Below are 18,204 nucleotides of genomic sequence, written 5' to 3'. Positions count from 1 at the left end.
CAAGGTGTAGTGTGTGTACACACATTAATCGGGTAGGTCAACACATCAATATTGCAATGTCTGAACATGCAGATAATCACTGTTTGTTCTGGTGATGAGGCAGACCACAGGAAGCAGATACACACTTGGCTTTGCTATAAGTGTCACTTCAAGGACTGGCTGTATTAATGCCGTTTATTATTATAAATAAAACACTATGATACTGATGTTGAATGCACTCATACTTTTGTGATATTCTCAGCAATTATAACATGGGAGGTAGGGGAGCACTTGTGTGAGTTTAATAGCTTTACAGAGTGTTTTTTCCAGTTTGAAGGTAACTCCCAGTTACACGATTAGTGCTCGCTCTATTAAAGCCTCCTGCCATAAAGGGAAAAACAGATCCAAGCAAATCATTAATTGCATACTTTGTGAGGCAGCCAGAGCAGGAGGCTCTCTGACAGGTTTATCCCTCATTTGACTACTATCAGTCAACTGCCACTACTGAGCTAAAAGGGTAACTCCACCAATTTTACACATTGAAGTGTGTTCACAGGTTTTCAGGAGTGCTACTGCATATGTGAAAAAGTTATATAAAGATTGTTGTTGCTCAGCAGGAAGCTGCATGTAATCTGGCACCAGGTTTTGAAAAGCAGTCCACTTGTCTAGCTTTGCACTCCTTTAAGATTGTTGGAGTCACTATGGAGAGTTTAAAAAGAAATGATCAAGATCAATACAGCAGAACCAGAGATATCACCTTTGTTTCAAGGCTTTCTTCTCCCTATTCAAAACCTACATTACCCAGAATGCAGTTTAGCAACTGAATGACATCAGACATGCAGCTTCTTCTGGAGCCACAAAAGGGTTTGGCTGCGTCCGAAATTCCATACCAACATGCTATTGAGTGTGCTAAAACAGTATGTGAGATGTTTTAGTATGTCCGAAACCTTAGTATGAACCCAATAGTACGCGAGGTGCATACCATTTCTGGTAAATATTATAGTATGCAAGCACTGGACACTACTAAATACCTCTTTTGTTTGAATATGCAGTGGTACTCAGCAAGACGGGTAAACACACATTGATGTGTAAAATTGGTGGAGTTACCCTTTAATTGGTACAGTTGGCTGTGTAAGGTATGTCACAGGATGCTGCCGCCTGTCGTTTATCTGCTGTATGTTCATTGTGAGTTGAATTTGTTGTCACTTGGACACTAGATGTCGCTTTTGAGCATCAATACATCAGATAAAAATGTAAAAAATTACGCCCTATTAGCAGTAATTCTGATTTATATGACTCAATTGGCATACTTAACAGGGTATGAAAGCGTTTAACAGCGCTAATTACATGTGTTACTTGAAACAAAGATGTGGAAAACGTATTCCTTATTTTTATCCACAGAATTTAACAAATCATCAGCTAAATAAAATCTCTGGCTAATTTACAGGAAATAAGCTAATGATAATCAAGAGGAACGGGCTCGAAACATATAGCTGACCTCGGATCTGATTTGTACTCGTCTCCCCGTTCTCACTAATGGACCCGGCGGTGTGGATCTGATCCCAGGTCGGCCTGCTCTGCCTGCTTACACGCGGTGACCACGTGTCTGTCAGTCCGGCCTGCCAGCGGACCATGTGGAGCAGCAAGATGGCGGCGCGGTGGAGGAGGAAAGACGGGGATTTAAATGCCGGCAACAGCGACCTTCTGGCCAGCAGCACACCCCATGAGGTACCGGTTCGCTCATTTTACCCAGTCTGACATTTAAACAGCTGCACGCGAGCGGGTTTCGATGCTTTAAATGGAGGCAATTCGCCGGCGCGTGAGGCCACACGCGGCCATGGCGACACGTGGCTGTAGCAGGGCGGTAGTACTACTGAGAGAGGGAGCAGGGAGCAGGCTGAGCTGCTCCATCTGTCTGGACCGTGTAGCCACAGAAACGGATTAATGACGAGTCAGTTAATGTCGTTACCTTTTCCTTCATGTTTTAATATAAGCTCCTCTTTACATGTGAAGGCTGACAGGGACTGAGAGGGTCCACTTCCTCTAAAGTACAAGATGTTCAGATAAGGCTGCACCCTCAGCTCTCTCCTGCAAACTACACCGTCTCCTTTCTTTGGTTTTTCTTCAACAGTACCATTAACTTGTGCCGTCTCAAGCTTAAATTTCAGATGTTTCTAGTCAGACACAGGGATAAATATCTTTACTGTCACTTATGAGCGTATGAATGAGCTGTTACAGTAGGACAGGCTCTGGTATTAGCTTCCCAGAGGTGGTGTGCAATTTGTGACCCGCCTCTATGTCCCCTTGTCCCCTCAATTAGCCTCCTAACTTAGCTACTTGTACACTTCGGTCCTAACATAAAGTCTTTAGAGTAAGGCTGTCTGATGGTCTTTGTGTAAAAAAGTACAAGAATGAATCCTTCTCCATGTTAATGAATGAAGCCACGGAGCAGTGATGAAATGCAACAAAGTATTTTTCATTTTTGCTACTTTATACTTACAAATACTGTACTCTTGACTTCGCTACATTCATTAGATAACTTTGGTTACACAGAGCCAAATTATCCGATCGGATCCGATTATCTGCCACATTGGTAATCAGTCCACTCAAAGCATACAGTATGTTCCAACATGGAAATATGTACAATTTACTTTACGTTACATTTTTGATATTAAAGTACATCTGTTGCCAGAAAATGACTTTAGATACTGAAGTACATTTAACATCAGATACTTCAAGGCCTTTGCCTTGTAGTGACTTTCACATTTACTTTAGTAATATTTTAATACGATATCTTATCCACAGAAACTTTTTGCAGCACTGTCACAGCACTTTCACATTAGTGCTGTCTAAAGTATCAAAATATCGATACTGAATATTAAGTTTCAAGTTTATTTTTTGCAGTGGCGATACTGTGTTTTTGCTCTCCTCTCTTGACACATGCACCGCCGTAGTGCCTACATCCCACCTCCTCCAGAAGTAAATAAACGTAGGTGCTGTTGTGCTTAACCCACAGTACACAATCCTTATTAAATCTATCTTTTATTACCCGTGGTATCGAATATCGATATTTTTCAAAGCATTATAGCAAAGTAAGAAATTCCAGTTACTTTTGTTTTTGCCTTGTTCAGGTTTATGTTCAGAAATGCCTGCAGCTTTGTAGAGCTGAAACGATTCTTCAATTAAGTATTTACTTCAGTAGCAGAAAATAAATCTACAGTCAATTAAATTGTTTATTTCCCACTGGTTCCTGCTTCTCAAATGTCGGTTTTAATAGTCGTCAGTGAAAGTAATCTGTGGTTTGAATGCCTGAACTTGGGCTTTTAGAAATTGCGATCAGCATATTTCACTATTTCTGATATTTATAGGCCAAATGGTTAATCAATTAAAAAGAAAAAGCTTAGCTAATCTTTATTGCAGCCTGAATTTTTCTCTCTGTCAGTGCTCTTAATCAACATAGATTAAGCATCAGCTCTGCTTCACCTTATTTCACTGCTGTATTTGATGCATTGTTAGATTTCGCAGCTCTTCCTGTTTATGCTGAGAAAGTTCTAGCTTGTCGCGTCCTGTGCCTTAGTTTCTGGTCGCACCCAGAGGAAGGAGTGAGTTGAAGTATTGCAGGAGGCAGAAGTAAACCAGATCAGTGTGCATGCGTGTTCACAACACATGGATGTAATGTAATATTTGTGTCTCTGCAGTTGCTCCTGAGTCAAAGTGGTGTGGAAGATGTGGAGATGGACACACAGTCCTGCATGGATCACTCAATCCTGGCCATTTTTGAGGACTCCACTGTTGCAGCAGAGGTCAGAGTTAAAGCAGATCGCCACAGTAATCCATGCGGAGGAGTGTCTCTGGGAGTAGCCCAGTTGAGTAAGAAGTATAGGATGAGAATTGGCTCATAAATCTTGGTTCTGGTTCCCCTTTTTCAGGATAAGAATGGAGCAGAGGAAGAGAGTGCGACCCTGCTGTCGGCCCTGACTGAGATGCTGGACAGCGTGGAGGATGATGACGGGACTCTGTCTCCCTTTGACACCCTGCCTGACACTCAACTCCTCACCCACCCAGAGCGCAGGGACAACTTAGTGGTGGGTGCACACTCAGGAATAAGATACACAAGTCAAATTTTCATGTAAACAATTACTGGTGGGCGATCCGGCCAAATAATAACAATCCACAATCTAAATTGCGATCTTTGTTCTCAGTTTTGAAGTGCCCTGTAGATTACAGCAGACTTAAAAATAGCCCAAGTATTTCTCATTCTGCACCATTGAAACACAATGATGCATTAAAGATAGTTCTGTTGGGCACAAGCTCACCTAAAAGTCACATTTTGTCGTTTACAACACGTTGCCTGAAGTTTGGAAACAGAAGTAAGAGGACCTTTAAGATCGATCACAATCTGAAATCATCAGATTGGCTACATCTAGAAGCAATAATCAGATTTAAATGCATTATCTAAAATCCAGTCCATTGCAGTGCAGCAGTCCTTCCTGATCATGCTTTTCGAATTTAGATAACTAAGAGCAGCTCATGATGATTAGATGAATTTGCCTCATAGAAAGCAGCTCTATTAGGACTTAGAGGTAACATGATAGCTTAGATAAGGATCAATCACAGGCTTTGACAAACAACAGAATATGTTTGAGCATAGTAGTGAAGTACCTACAAAATAGACTTATATATAATGTCCCATTAATAACATTTTCTGCCGTTCTAAAGATCTGTTTCTTTTTCTTTCTCTCTTGTCTTCAGGAACTATCACTTGCCGACAGACTTAGACCAAGATCCAAATCGCCAAACATAACATTCACAATTAAGATTGATGGAGAAAAGGAAGATGAGAGCAAATTAGAGAAAAACAGCCCTCCACAGCTGCTCAAACAGCAAAATCAGACATTGTTTCAGTCCAAAACTAAGAAAGCAGAGGCTGAAGTCGAGGTCTTCACCTCAACTTCCCTCATCAACCTGGTGAAGGTCATGCACTCCTACAGTCTGAAGCTGCATGTGGAAGAGGACGGGGATAACCTGACTAGAGACACATTATTCTCTCAGGAGGAGGTGTGGAAGTATGAGAGACCCACTGGAGAGAGCGATGAAGAGATAAATGTTGTGTCTGATGATGAGGTAACAAAGGAGGAAGAAAAGGGAGATGAAGAACGTGATAATGACAAACTCTTGAAGAGTGTGTTGCTGAATGGAAACTCATCTAGAGCTCAGCCATCCAGAGAGAAGAAGAGGGTGAGCTTCGGCCCCATTCAAGTGCTTCCCTTTGATGAATCAGTGGAAAAGGGAATGAACGAGAAAAACCTAACAACAGGGCACACAAGTGAAACTTTGTCGGCTCCACTGAACAGCACGAAAGCACTTGAAAATCCAGCTGGCTCAGCACTTGAACCCCAAACAGCGGCCTCAGAAATGAATAGTATCAAAGCTGAAGTTCTGCCGCCTAAAGGTGAGACAAAGGCCAAATCACTCAGCCTCCAACAGTACAGACAGCTGCGCCAAAAGAGACAGCCCCTGGTGGAGAAACAGGGGAACTACACCACCAAGTGGCCCTCTGTTTCTGAGACCCCCAAGGAGCTGACCCCCATCCTCTGTTTACAGGGACAAAGACAAAACGGCCATGGACCAAAGACAACACAACTTTATCCAGATGGTAAGAGAAGTGGTGCTGATCAGCTCCATAGATCTCAAACTCCAGGTCACAAGACCCATCGCACCTCTACTCCACCCAGACCTCACCCCTCAGAGGCCAAACCATCCAGTCCTCTACGTTGCAGTGGATTAAAGCGCCCAAGGACTGAATCCAAAACCATCTCCCCCACTAGTCCGCTGCCAGCAGTCACAGCTAACCCAAATGTTACTGTACCTGAAAACAAAAAAAGTCCAGTAAAGAAACCATCACTGCTCAGTAGTGATCCCCCAAATCCTGTCCTCCTCCCCCTGCCAGTTAGCCGAACAACCTCACCATCCACTGACCACTCCTCACCAGAGTCCAAAGTGGAATTCCTCAACAGAGACTCCGACCTCGACAGCACCAGGCACTTTCAGAAAATCCAAAATAACTCCTCAGGCACATCTCTTACACAACAGCCATCCTCATTAGGGCCAAACCCTGATGTGTTAAAACCTCAGGACTGCACCATCCAGTTTCAGGAAATTAAAAACAAGCTCACAGAGATAGCTTCAGGTGCCTCCGCTATATCTCCAGCACGAGTCAAACCTTTGTTAAGGACTCAAAAATGCAGTCAGAACCCGACAAAAGAAACCAAGCCGGAACCAAAGACTGTGTCATCTAGTCAAATAGATGCTCACACACCAGTAAAGGAAACACTGCCAGAGGTTTCCCCCAGTAATTCCCCGCAAGAGGAACCACTGCCAACTCCTCAGTTTGGCTGTAGAGAGCAGACTACAGCAGCTAACTCAGGTAAACTGTTGAGACATGGCCGCTAAATATGACACAATGAAGCAACTAAAGCTGAAGATGCTAAGAATTTGTGGAGAAATAAACAACATCTTCTAAAGTAAGTCATGTCTGCTTCTTCTTCTACTTCAGGAATTGAAGCACCTGACCTGACCAGCCTGCTGGAACAGTTTGAGGAAACACAAGGTGAGCGATCAGATTATTCACAACACTGTATTGCTGATGCTCATGTCAGGTCTTGTGTAACCACTTTTTGTTTTTCTTCCTCCAGCTAAAGAGGAGCGAGCTGAGCCCCAAGTGGAACAACTTGAAACTTTAAGCACTTCAGACTCACCCGGGACCCTAAAAACCCTCAGGAATTTACCTCGTCTTCAAATGTCACAGGGAGTGGACATCCCAGAGCCCCTCGGCACTGAAATCATCCTCAGCACTCAACAAGATCTGCCAGCAAAGCGCAAAAATCCTCCATCCAAGGCCATTCAAATAATCGATCCCCGTCCTCTACCGTCCAAGAAGACACACAGTAACCTCCCAGAGTTCCCTGCTGCTCTCCCCTCTCCTCACATTTATGCATCTATATCCTCCGATCATGATTACTGCGGACCTGTAGACCGTTCACCTACAAACATAACTCAGCACAGCAGAGCCTCTAAACTCAAGGATATTACTCAAACTGCTGATGAATCGCAGGTGAACAGCCTTAACACAAGTGCTGCTGCTGAGTGCAAACAACAGACCTCCACAGGTGAAGTTAAAACCACCATCACCAGTGCTGTTAATAACTCTACAACGTCTGTGACGCAGCATCTCCCTGATGATACAAGGACCAGACCAGAGACATCCCCGTCCACAGACAAAGTTCTGTCGCTCTCAGACAGCGCTGCCACACATCAAGACTGTGGTTGTGCAACTGAAGACAAGACAGCCGCTTGCACCCTCCCTACACCTCCACCCAGTCCTCCTGTCAGAGGGAGGGACAAAAGAAGGTTTCGGAGAAGATCTCCATGTTCTGACTCAAGCTCAAGCTCTTGTTCCTCCTCCTCCTCCTCATCCTCCTCATCCTCCTCCAGCTCTGCATCTCCCTCTCCAAAAAGACAAAAGTAATCATCTTGTGTTCTTCATGTTCAGTTTTAGTCTTTGTTTGTCCTCTTTGTGTGTCACTCCTAACTCTCAATTTGCTTGTCTTGCAGGCGCCGACACAAGCGTTCAGAGAGCAGTTCATGCTCGTCGTCCCTCTCTAGCTCTCCTTCCTGCTCGCCACCTCGGCACTACAGGTTGTCTTGCTCTAGATCGAGATGCAGCAGGTCCAGATCCAGATCCTGGTCCCAGTCTAGGTCCCCATCCAGATCCCGATCACCATCCCCGCAGATTTGCCGTAGGCGGTGGAAAGATGTTTACAGGTCAGTTAAGGTTGTGAGTTTTAGATGTGGACATTTGTAGATGAAATGTTGACGTTCTTTAACGTTATCAATGTTCCATCCATCCTCCCTACAGAAGCAGAGAGTCAAGGAAGCTCAGGAGAGAGCACGAGATCAGGATCCAGAAACTTAAAGCCATAGTGAGTAAAAGATTACTGACACATCAGTTGTGTGTGATTTTCTTTTGGGTGCATGATGAGTGATTAGTAATGATAAAAAATGCTGTCGTACAGGATGAGCGCAGGGTGGTGTATGTCGGCCGCATCTGCAGGTCTATGACACACAGTGAACTGAGGGAACGCTTCTCTCAGTTTGGAGACGTAGAGTGTGTGTCGCTTCACTTTAGAGAAAGAGGGTAAGTGTGCACAGTTTAAAATTAAGTTTTGTTTACTTTTATTGTGTTTTTTTTGTTTACAGTGTTTTTGTACTATTCATCTGTGTTTATCAGTGATATAATCTTGCCCCTTTGGTTCCCATAGCGACCACTACGCCTTCGTCACATTCTACAACATGGATGATGCTTTTGCAGCCATCGATAATGGCGGAAAACTAAGGAGGCCTGATGAGCTGCCATTTGACCTCTGCTTTGGGGGAAGAAGACAATTCTGTAATTCAAATTATGCTGACCTAGGTGAGGCTCAAAACCGCAAAAAAAGAAGTGTCTTATTGATGTGAAAGTCATTGAACACAACACTGAGCCTGTAATTGTCCCTCTCCTCCCCAGATGCAAACAGAGATGCAGAACCGTCTCCTGCCAAGAACAGGTTTGAGGACCTTGACTTTGATCAGCTGCTCAAACAGGCGCAGAGAGGATTAAAGAGGTAGCAGAGCTGTGTGGGAGGTCGAGAACACCAAGCTGGATGTGCACAGATGAAAAGAGTGTTGTTATATTTTGTCTTTCATGAACCTCAGAGCCTTATGCTCACACATATGTAGCAAGCTTTTGTATGTTAGTAGTTTTTGCATGTTTTGACACTTAACATGCATGCAGTTTTTGATGTGTACAGTTAATATGTACAAATATGTAGCACTGTTAATTTGAAATTGTGTATTAGTGAAACCCACTAAAGATTTTTGTTGCATTCCATAACACTGATAAAGTTTTATATATTTGTATAGAAAAAAATAAAGGCTGTTTATTGTGGTCCTGACCATGCCCCGTGTGAGTGAGTCAGCATGTACAGGAGCATCAGGCTGCTATCACTGTTTGATATTTTGAAGCTGTCCACTGAACGGCACAGATTTGACCTACAAGCCAGTCTAAAACTTACCTGATGTCTTGGTAGTAATGACTACTGAGGGAGTCCTGTCTCATCAACATCCAGTCAGTGTGTTCTGCAAGCTCACAGTCTTAAAGACAGCCTCTTGAACTTTTTAATATAGATGATCTCATTCTTTATACATCAAGTCTGTGTAGCCTGATTATGTCTGCTTTCTTAAGATGCTCAGCAGCCTCATTCCCATCCTTTATGGAGTCACCAACTTGATTCACGCTCACCAAATTGTGTGTGATTTGAAACCTTGAAGGCTGCCCTGTTAAATATCAAAGCATGAAATAAGGTGTGTATTTAACTTGGAAATATCAAATGTTCCATCACAATTTTCAGCCGTAACCTATATAATACCGTAACTAATATTTAGTAATTTGTGAAATGGTGATTGTTGGGCCTCTGTAAGCTGACACTTAGGCCTTATTAGTAGCCTATTCAGCTGAATAATGTGTGTTGTGGTTTTTAGGTAAGTCAGCACCTAAAGTGCTAGTAAATATCGGTCACAGATACCAACACACAAGTATGAGTAATGTGACCAAAGGAAAAGTTATGAAAAAGCCTGCCATGTTCATATGGAAACTAAAAAAAGAACTTTACAACCTCAACCAGTGGTGGAAGAAGCTTTCGGACATTTTGAAGTAACAACATTCAAAAGATGTAGTGCATGTAAAAGATCTTGAAAGTTAAAAATGTCAAAGTCCGCACCTACAGAAGCTCCTCTCTCCCGCAGAAAACACTGCTCCAGAAATGCCTCGTCCGCCTTTAATTCTAGCAGCCTATTCTAGCAGTAACCCAAAATAAAACTATGAACCTGAAAATGAACATATTGTTTCTGTTAAATATTTTAAATACTTTTAGCTTAACATTTTATTGTATATCTATATATAATTATATATTTAATATATAATCATTTGTTAGTTGATTTATATGTTGTATTAATCTAAATTTGCTAAAGCTGAAGCTATTAAACAAGTGTAGAGGAGTAAGGTACAATATTTGCCTCCATAATGTAGTGGAGTAGAAGTATAAAGTAGCTTAAAGTGGAAACGCTCAAGAAAATAAGTACCTGAGTAAATGTAGGCTACTTAGTTACATTCCACCATATTACATTATCTCAAACAATACTACTCATTTCAGTCACAGAAATGTAATTGTTTCTGTGCTTGTGTTTTCGGGTGTACTGTCCCTTTAAGACACGGGTACACTGGCCCTTTAAGACGTTCATCCGGTAGTCAGACGCACGTCCAGTCAGCGTGCGCCTGTATCTGAGGTGAACTTCAGTCATCACAAAACAAGAGCTGCCTTTCTTATCCGACCACAGTATTTACAACTTCAGACTTCGGGCCATGTTAGCGTCATGTGGCGCAATGCATAAAACAGACCGTTCTGCGCAGGCGTGAGAGGACGGCGCAATAAAAGTGACGGATATTAAAGGCTGGCGCACAAAGATATGAGTGACACTAGCGCTGTGTCAGTGCGTCTGTCTGAGTATTAGTACACTGAAAAGAGAGGACAACCCGACTGTAAACCATGTCGACACCGGGCAGTGCCAACAAGGGGCCAACCCAGACCGGGACGAGGCGGTTCATCAGCGGAGTGGTGGAGGGTGAGCAGACTGGGACCAGGGCCCCCAGACTGGACCTGCAGAGCTTAGATCATCACAGTGATGATCCTGTTACTGTAAACACTCAGCCAGGCTGCACGATAAGTGGATTTACCTCAGCTAGATTTTGTGGAAATACAGTCAGGATATCGATAATGTATTGATCACTTCTGCTAAGGTGACATCATTTGGTGCATAACTTGACCTTTGCTTGCTGCAGGTTTTTATGGGCGGCCGTGGACTATGGAGCAAAGGACAGAGCTTTTTAAAAGGTATGTGGCCTTTAAGTAAGCTGACAGCTGTGAGGGAGGGCAGGAGTGCAAATTAAAAATGGAGCTTAATGTTGACTGTTGTCTCACACTGGTGTTTATTATATAGACTCCTCTATTTGGGTCCAGGGAATATTTTTCTATACGTGATGTTTGCCATGATCAGATGTCTCCTGATGCCCACTTTCACTTTAAAAACCGCCTGATCTACTGCACTCACTCTCATTTCTCATCATACAACGACTGATGTAATACTTGATGTGACCGATCACTGCTGGTGTTTGACAGAGAACAGAAATGGGGTTTGAACACGTACCTGTACGCGCCCAAGGATGACTACAAACACAGGATGTACTGGAGGGACCTGTACTCTGCTGAGGAGGCAGGTGGGTTTTGAACGTCACATGTCCTCCTCGATGGTTGGAGGAAATCTCATCTGTTTGAACTGGCGGGAGACCAATAACCAAAATGCACAGGACTGTCAAACAGCTCTCAACAGGATACTGAATGTACAAAATGGGAATAATTTTTTCTCTCTGATTAGAACGGCGTCTAAATTGGTTGATGTTTGCGATCAGTATTTCTGTCATTAATGGGCTGTCTGTCTGGGTATCCCATAGGGGTAGGGGTATTTTATAATTTCCTTTATAAGACTTAAAGCATTAGCTCAACTGAGCACAAGTCCAATTAAAATGTTATTATAGTGCTATAGCTATAGTGCAAGTTTTCTTAATCAAATGAATGTTAAACCACCTTTTCGTGATTGACTTGACATGACTAGAATTGCACTCAGTAGAGCGCATACCTCTGCCGAGGCCCAACAGAGCCCTTTTAATTCCATCAAGCCTAATCTAATATCAAACTTGATTGCTCTGTATCACTCTAAATTTTAAAACACCCATAACTGCTTAACCATAATTTAAGATCACCAAAGTTAGGATCTGTATCAAGTTGTACTCACCCATAGTTACCAGATTTTTCACCACTATGATCCATGCATTATTTCCTGAGGAATAGACGAAAAATATAAAAAAAACACACTATCTCGTAATAATAAAGAAAGTGAGACAAAATTCTTGGATTTGTTCCTCCCTTCAGATCCACATCCAAAGTGATTGGGGTTTATTCTGGGCTGAGACCCATCCTCCATCCAAGCTTGGTGGAAATCCGTCGGTTAGTTTTTGTGTAATCCTGCTGACAAACCAACACACAAACAGACACTAGTGAAATATAACCTCCTTGACGGAGGTAAGAAATATGTCAAGTCAAAATTTCCACAGCAAATTATGTCTTTTAACCCCTTTTCCTACACATGCTAAATATAGTTGTTTGTCATGATTTGGTTAATAAATGTAATAAATTTAGACTATTTTCCATTCAGACCTCTAGATTTGAAAACATCCTTGATACTTTATTGTATCACAGGGGACCCACACGTATGTAAAACATGTTGTGGTTGCTAATCTACCTGGAAGATTAAGAAAAAAATTAATTCAACCTGTATTCAAGTCAATGTTAGCGTCAGGATCCTCGGTCACAACTGTGCAAAGCTACGCTCACAAACTGAACCCAAAAAATGTAATAAAACATGTAATAACACAAGTAATGTGATCATTTATTTCTCATCTCATATCAGTGTCAGTGTCATACCAAAGTCCCATTCTGAGTCATCATTATCTCCACAGAGATGTTCTTTGATTGCTCTGGTTGGATGCATCTTATCAGTAACGTTACACTGGATGATTTGGAGTTTGAAGTATTTAAACCACCATGTCTCTGATGACTCCAAGTGGACTTGGGGCTATGAAGTATTATTATATTTGCATGAATTACAGCCCTTATGATGCTGGCAGTGGTGAGAATAAAACAGCTGATGTGAATTTATTGTGACGCCACATGAGAAGCTTGGCATTTGGTATTCAATTTGTTTGAGAGCCGTTAATTGTTTAATATCGCTCATGCCTATCATCATTTACTTCCCCTTTATTGAAGCTATATCTGTGACTGGGTTTCTTTTCATTATAACATCTCTTTTCTCTTCCTAGTACAACTCATCGCCCTGATATCAGCAGCCAAACAGCACGATGTCGAGTTCATCTATGCAATCTCTCCCGGCCTGGACGTTACTTTTTCCAACCCCAAAGAGGTCGCTGCCCTGAAGAGGAAGCTGGATCAGGTAGGACTTTGTATGCAGAGGTGAAGGGTGGAGCACAAGAGATAATGACAATAACTTTATGGCTCTCTGAGCGTTTGTTTTGTCTCCATTTGATGAGCTGTAGGTAGGTCAAAGGGCAGCAGATGGTGCTGACACTGCTGATATGTATCTGAGCCTGTTGCATTGTGTATAGTTTCAAGCTGTTTGCATTATTATCCAAAACCAAATGTACAAAATGATCTGAGGTCCTCCTCTTTGTCCCTCAGGTGAAGGACTTTGGTTGCAGGTCCTTCTCCTTACTGTTCGATGACATCGAGACCGAGATGTGTCCCGCTGATAAACAGGCCTTCAGCACCTTCGCCCACGCTCAGGTGGCCATCACTAATGCAGTGTACCAGCACCTGGGAGAACCCGAGACCTTCCTCTTCTGTCCCACAGGTCAGGCAGCGGGGTCGCCTAAAACTAAAAAGAAAAAGTTGATCCTGTAAAATGTTTTATGTTTTCGTCCGATTGAACACAGCCTGTCTGCTTGTTCCGTCCAGATTATTGTGCCTCATTCTGCACTCCCACTGTGTCCCAGTCCTCTTACCTGCACACTGTGGGGGAGAAGCTGCTGCCTGGGATAGACATACTGTGGACAGGTGAGGCTGCACTGAACCTGAATCTCACCTAACGTGTCTTCATGTGTTTAAAATCACATTTTGTAACATTTTTTTTCTCTCTTTCTATCTAATTTGTGTTATTAGGTCCCAAAGTGGTGTCCCATAAAATCTCAGTTGAGTCCATTGAAGAGGTGTCCTCGGTCCTGAAGAGGGCACCAGTCATCTGGGACAATATCCACGCCAACGACTATGACCCCCAAAGGCTTTTCCTCGGACCCTACAAAGTAAAAAGCCTGTATTATAGTGACTTTAAAAGTCTGTTTATGCTCCAGGATCTGTATCCTGAACTCATGAACGTTATCTCTTCTTATCAGGATCGTCCCACTGAGCTGATTCCTAAACTGAGAGGAGTGCTCACCAACCCCAACTGTGAGTTCTACCCAAACTTTGTGGCCATCCACACTCTGGCTACATGGTGCAAAGCATTCCCTGATGGAGGACAGAGGGATGTGGAAATGGGTGAGAGTCTAGTTTAAACAGCTTGTTTAATCAGTTTGAGTTTGTATTATTACCTCATTGATATTGTAAATACTAGTTTGAATCTTTTCTCCAAAACAAAAAAATAGGGCCCCTTTTAATTATTTATAATAATAACAACTAAAATAACTTTATTAATACGGCACCTTTCAAAAACAAAGCTACAATGTGTTTTACAGAAAAAAAAACATGTAATAATGAAAAAAGAAACCTAAAACTTACAATATGAACAAGATAAAAAGTTCAAAAGCAATTTGATAAATGTGTGTTTTAAGAGGAGATTAAAGGAGGATACCGAGTTTGCCAGCCTGAGATCCCCAGGTGGGGAGTCCCAAAGCTGGAGGACAGTGAAAGCCTGATCACTTTTATTTGTTAATCATTATAATCATTACAAATACTATGAATGATTGATATAATGATTGTGGGGGAGGAGCATGGCTCTGTCCTACTGGCATGGATTTTTTTTCCAAATCATAATATTGACTCTTAGATAAGATGCACTTAAATGCATCAATGAACAAAACAAAACACAGGATTATGAAGCTAAAAATGAAAATGTTAAAGGGCTTGTTCCTGTGCTTCACTGAGGATGTAATGCATTTACATTGAACGCAGTTTTCTAACTCTGGGTAGCATTTTAAAATGCTTGCCTGTTCATTGCACATGGAGTCTGAAATATAAAAAGAGGAGAATAGAATAGAAAATACTTTGTTTTCTACCTTTTCACGTGCAAATTGGCAGCACACAACATATTCAAAACATTGCAAATTAAAACACATTTACGTAGAAACATGATAGGAGTTGCACAGAATTGAATTGTGGAGTCGGTGCATTGTCTCAGTGTCTTTGACCTTCATCACCAGGCGATGAGGAGCAGGACCCCTGCTACAGTCCACACAAAGCCCTGACCCTGGCCCTCACTGACTGGCTGCAGGAGTTTATGAGTGCCGACCAACCTGGAGGTACAAAGTCCAGATCATTTTACATTAATTAGCAAACAGTTAAATGATGTCAAAAGGCAGGGTGAAAACAAAGTGTGTCATCACTCTCCTCATCCTTCGTGGCCCTTGTCAGCTCGTCTCAAGAAGGAGTCGTCGGAGGAGGAGCCAATGCAGACAGACATGGGAGAGAGCTCCTATGTTCCTAGCCCTGACGAGAACCCGCTGTACACAGCCGAGCCCCTGACCCTGAACGACCTGAAGCTGCTGTCGGACCTCTTCTACCTGCCGTACGAACACGGGCCGACAGCCAGGACCATGCTGCAGGAGCTGGACTGGCTCAAGAATCACGGACCGGCCGCCATTGCAGAGACGGACATGGTAGCGTTTCAAAAAGCAGACGACGTTGTTGTTTGATGTTTTTCATCCGTTACATTTGCATTTTCTTAAACTTGTTTTTTTTTATTTCATTTATTATTCAGACAGCAGAGTGGTGCTCAAGAGCGCAGCAGTTTGATGACATGTGCGAGGCGGTGGTGCAGATGTTCAACCGTCTGTCAAACGCCCCGAACCGCAGCATCCTGTATGACCTCTACAACTACATCTGTGACATCAAGAGCGGGGTCGGTCTGGCTCGAGCCTACATCAAAACACTAAGTGAGAAACTCTGAATCTTGGAATGATGATCAAACTGCACAGCTTGGTGTGTAAGGGATGCAGTGTGGGGGGAAAGCTGCTGTACGCATGTTAAAATATCAAATCTCTGACACGACATGCTTCTTGTTGAAACCAATCACACCAGGAGTCTGCTGTTTATTTTCATCGCTCAGCAATTGATATTTGTTTGTAGTTTAACTACATGTCATGATGCAGATGATACCCAACATGAGTGTTAATTGATATTAAGAAGATGATGGATATGCTAACAAGCGTCGCCAGGTCCAGTGTGTCTGCCAGACATAACTGAGTCATTAGTCATGCAGATTTCCCAGAGAGCAGGGCCTCTGCTGTGTCCAGCTTATTATTTTGCTTGTCTTTGACCACATTAAAGACACATTTGAATCCATAAAACTAAAACTTCAGATGTTATGTTTCATTTGATGTCAACAGGAGGGCAGTGTCCACCCTCAGCCCAGGTCATGAACAATGATCCTGAACCCTGGGGTTTCAGAGGAGGCCTCTCTGGAGAGTTTCAGGTAACTTCCAAGGACAGGCACATTCTGTTTGTGAAACTTTCCAAGTGTCCTTTTATGTTGTTAATATCTTCTTTTATATAATGTATTCTCATCAATAACTTGCAGAGGATGCTGCCTTGCCATGGCAACAGGGACCTGTTCAGACATCCTCCCATGACGGAGGTTTACAGCATACGGCCGTACTGCCCCGAGGACAAGGTTACGATGGCAGATCCTCAGATGCCATTTTACATTTTGGTTAAAATTAGGCAGTGATTTCATAAAGTATTGTTTTCTGTCCTAGATGGAGGTGCAAAGGGTTTTCAGGGAGATGCAGAGTGCAGGAGGGGGCAAAGTCCCAATGATGGCGCAGCCTCCACTTGTCTGTGACGTGTAAGGCAGTCATATTTCTCTCTGGAGTATTTGTGCTCGTTTTACTCGAAGTTAACATTCCCTCTGCTCCACTGCAGCCTGTCAGAAGGTGAAATCTCCCCATCACCTCAGTGTGCTCTCATCCTGGAGGATGAGATTGGGGTATGTGGATACGCTCTGGCTCTCACCAATGCCAAACCAGCCGCAGCCAAGATTCAGGTGATCAAACGAAACATCTAATCTCTCTCCAGAACTGACGATGAAGATAAAGTGCAATATTACTATTGGTATTTCCTTTTACTTCCTCTAGAGAGCAGTAAGTGATTCAGTGTTGAAGGACTTCCCTTCCCTGGTTACCATACAAGTGCTGCCTAGGGTCATGGATTCCTCTCCAGCAAATCGTATGATCGGTCGGCTATTGTCCTCCATCAGGAGCAGCGGTAGGTCATGACTTGGCACAGTGCCTTTGATAATTCCTCGATGGGCCTTGAGGAACTGGAGTGCAGCTAATTCACAAATTGAGGTTGAACAGGCTGGAGGTTCTCCACAAGGAGGAGCTGCTGAGTCATTGTCATGTTTTATATTTTACATTTTATTTTATATAGTATTTATGTGTACACTTTTTATTTATATATTTTATTTTATGTAAATACATGCTGCTGTTTGTTTGTTTTTTATCCTGTGCATACTGAGCCAACTGCAACGACGTTTCGTTCTGATCTGCACTGTAAGGTGCAATTTGAATGACAAATAAAGAAGTCTAAGTCTAAGTTACATCACTTGTGTGCTGGCCAGCACCATCAGTAGGGTCCATAAGTTTGAGGCCACATTGAAAATCTCTATTGTCATGGAAACCCAGAATAATCAGAAAGTTTGAGGACTCAGAAGAATGTCAAAGTCAAATTGTTATTCCAAGTAAAGACGGGCTTTCTCAGCATCAAATCATGGATAAGTTTTGATCAGCTCCATTTTTAAAACAAAATCCTCAACATTCTCCCAGATTTTAGAGTTTAAAGATTACGTCTCAAGCGCCATCCTGATTTCCTTTCCCATAACTTTCCAGGTTCCAGGGGAGCTTTTTGCGAGCTGAGGCAGAGCGATCGCAGGATGCTCGACTTTTACACCAAACTCGGCTACTTCAAACCCATTAAAATGGCCGGTCTACCTCAAGACATCGTTGCCATGGGAACAAGCCTGTGAACAAGATCAATCACAATCTCCTCAGGTTTGAGATGTTTTGGGATACTGCGATACAACTGTTGTCATTTTTAATCAGTTAATCTCATCATTTGTGTAATTTAGCAGTCATGACCACCAAATGCTTAATGAAATTCGTGGAACAAAGTATTGCGTGATGATAAGTGTAATGTAATGCTACTGACTTTGCAGACATGAAATTTGTAAAATGTATAGTAATTATTTTTTAGATAAAATTGCACAATAAAATGTTGACAAGATATG

At 42.5% G+C, this 18,204-nt stretch overlaps 2 protein-coding genes across 3 annotated transcripts; both read left to right on the top strand.

The window, feature by feature from the left end:
• Positions 1-1,483: 1,483 nt before the first annotated feature.
• On the top strand, positions 1,484-8,972 carry LOC311271430 (uncharacterized protein). Its single transcript, XM_084377078.1, has 11 exons — positions 1,484-1,707; positions 3,678-3,782; positions 3,909-4,064; positions 4,732-6,406; positions 6,536-6,589; positions 6,675-7,503; positions 7,594-7,803; positions 7,898-7,961; positions 8,055-8,176; positions 8,301-8,452; positions 8,546-8,972. Exons 1-11 carry the CDS (start codon positions 1,612-1,614, stop codon positions 8,644-8,646), a joined length of 3,564 nt encoding a protein of 1,187 aa, XP_084233204.1. The 5' UTR covers positions 1,484-1,611; the 3' UTR covers positions 8,647-8,972.
• A 1,382-nt stretch (positions 8,973-10,354) lies between these two features.
• ogal (O-GlcNAcase like) lies at positions 10,355-18,200 on the top strand. Of its 2 annotated transcripts, XM_084374487.1 has the most exons (17): positions 10,355-10,698; positions 10,916-10,967; positions 11,253-11,350; positions 13,010-13,140; positions 13,386-13,557; positions 13,662-13,760; positions 13,866-14,005; positions 14,096-14,240; positions 15,122-15,220; positions 15,333-15,577; positions 15,679-15,853; positions 16,307-16,392; positions 16,498-16,590; positions 16,676-16,764; positions 16,842-16,962; positions 17,054-17,183; positions 17,807-18,200. In XM_084374487.1, the coding sequence occupies exons 1-17, from the start codon at positions 10,623-10,625 to the stop codon at positions 17,941-17,943; spliced, it is 2,088 nt and encodes a 695-aa protein (XP_084230613.1). In that variant the 5' UTR covers positions 10,355-10,622; the 3' UTR covers positions 17,944-18,200. The 2 variants fall into 2 exon arrangements, with proteins under 2 accessions (XP_084230613.1, XP_084230614.1); XM_084374488.1 differs by lacking the exon at positions 11,253-11,350.
• The last annotated feature ends 4 nt before the right edge of the window (positions 18,201-18,204 follow it).

This window comes from Pagrus pagrus (genome assembly GCF_965226575.1).
Source record: "Pagrus pagrus genome assembly, chromosome: 2".
In the NCBI taxonomy this organism is placed as follows: domain Eukaryota; kingdom Metazoa; phylum Chordata; class Actinopteri; order Spariformes; family Sparidae; genus Pagrus; species Pagrus pagrus.
Note: the sequence above shows the minus strand (reverse complement) of the source record. Positions and strands in the feature narration are given on the sequence as shown.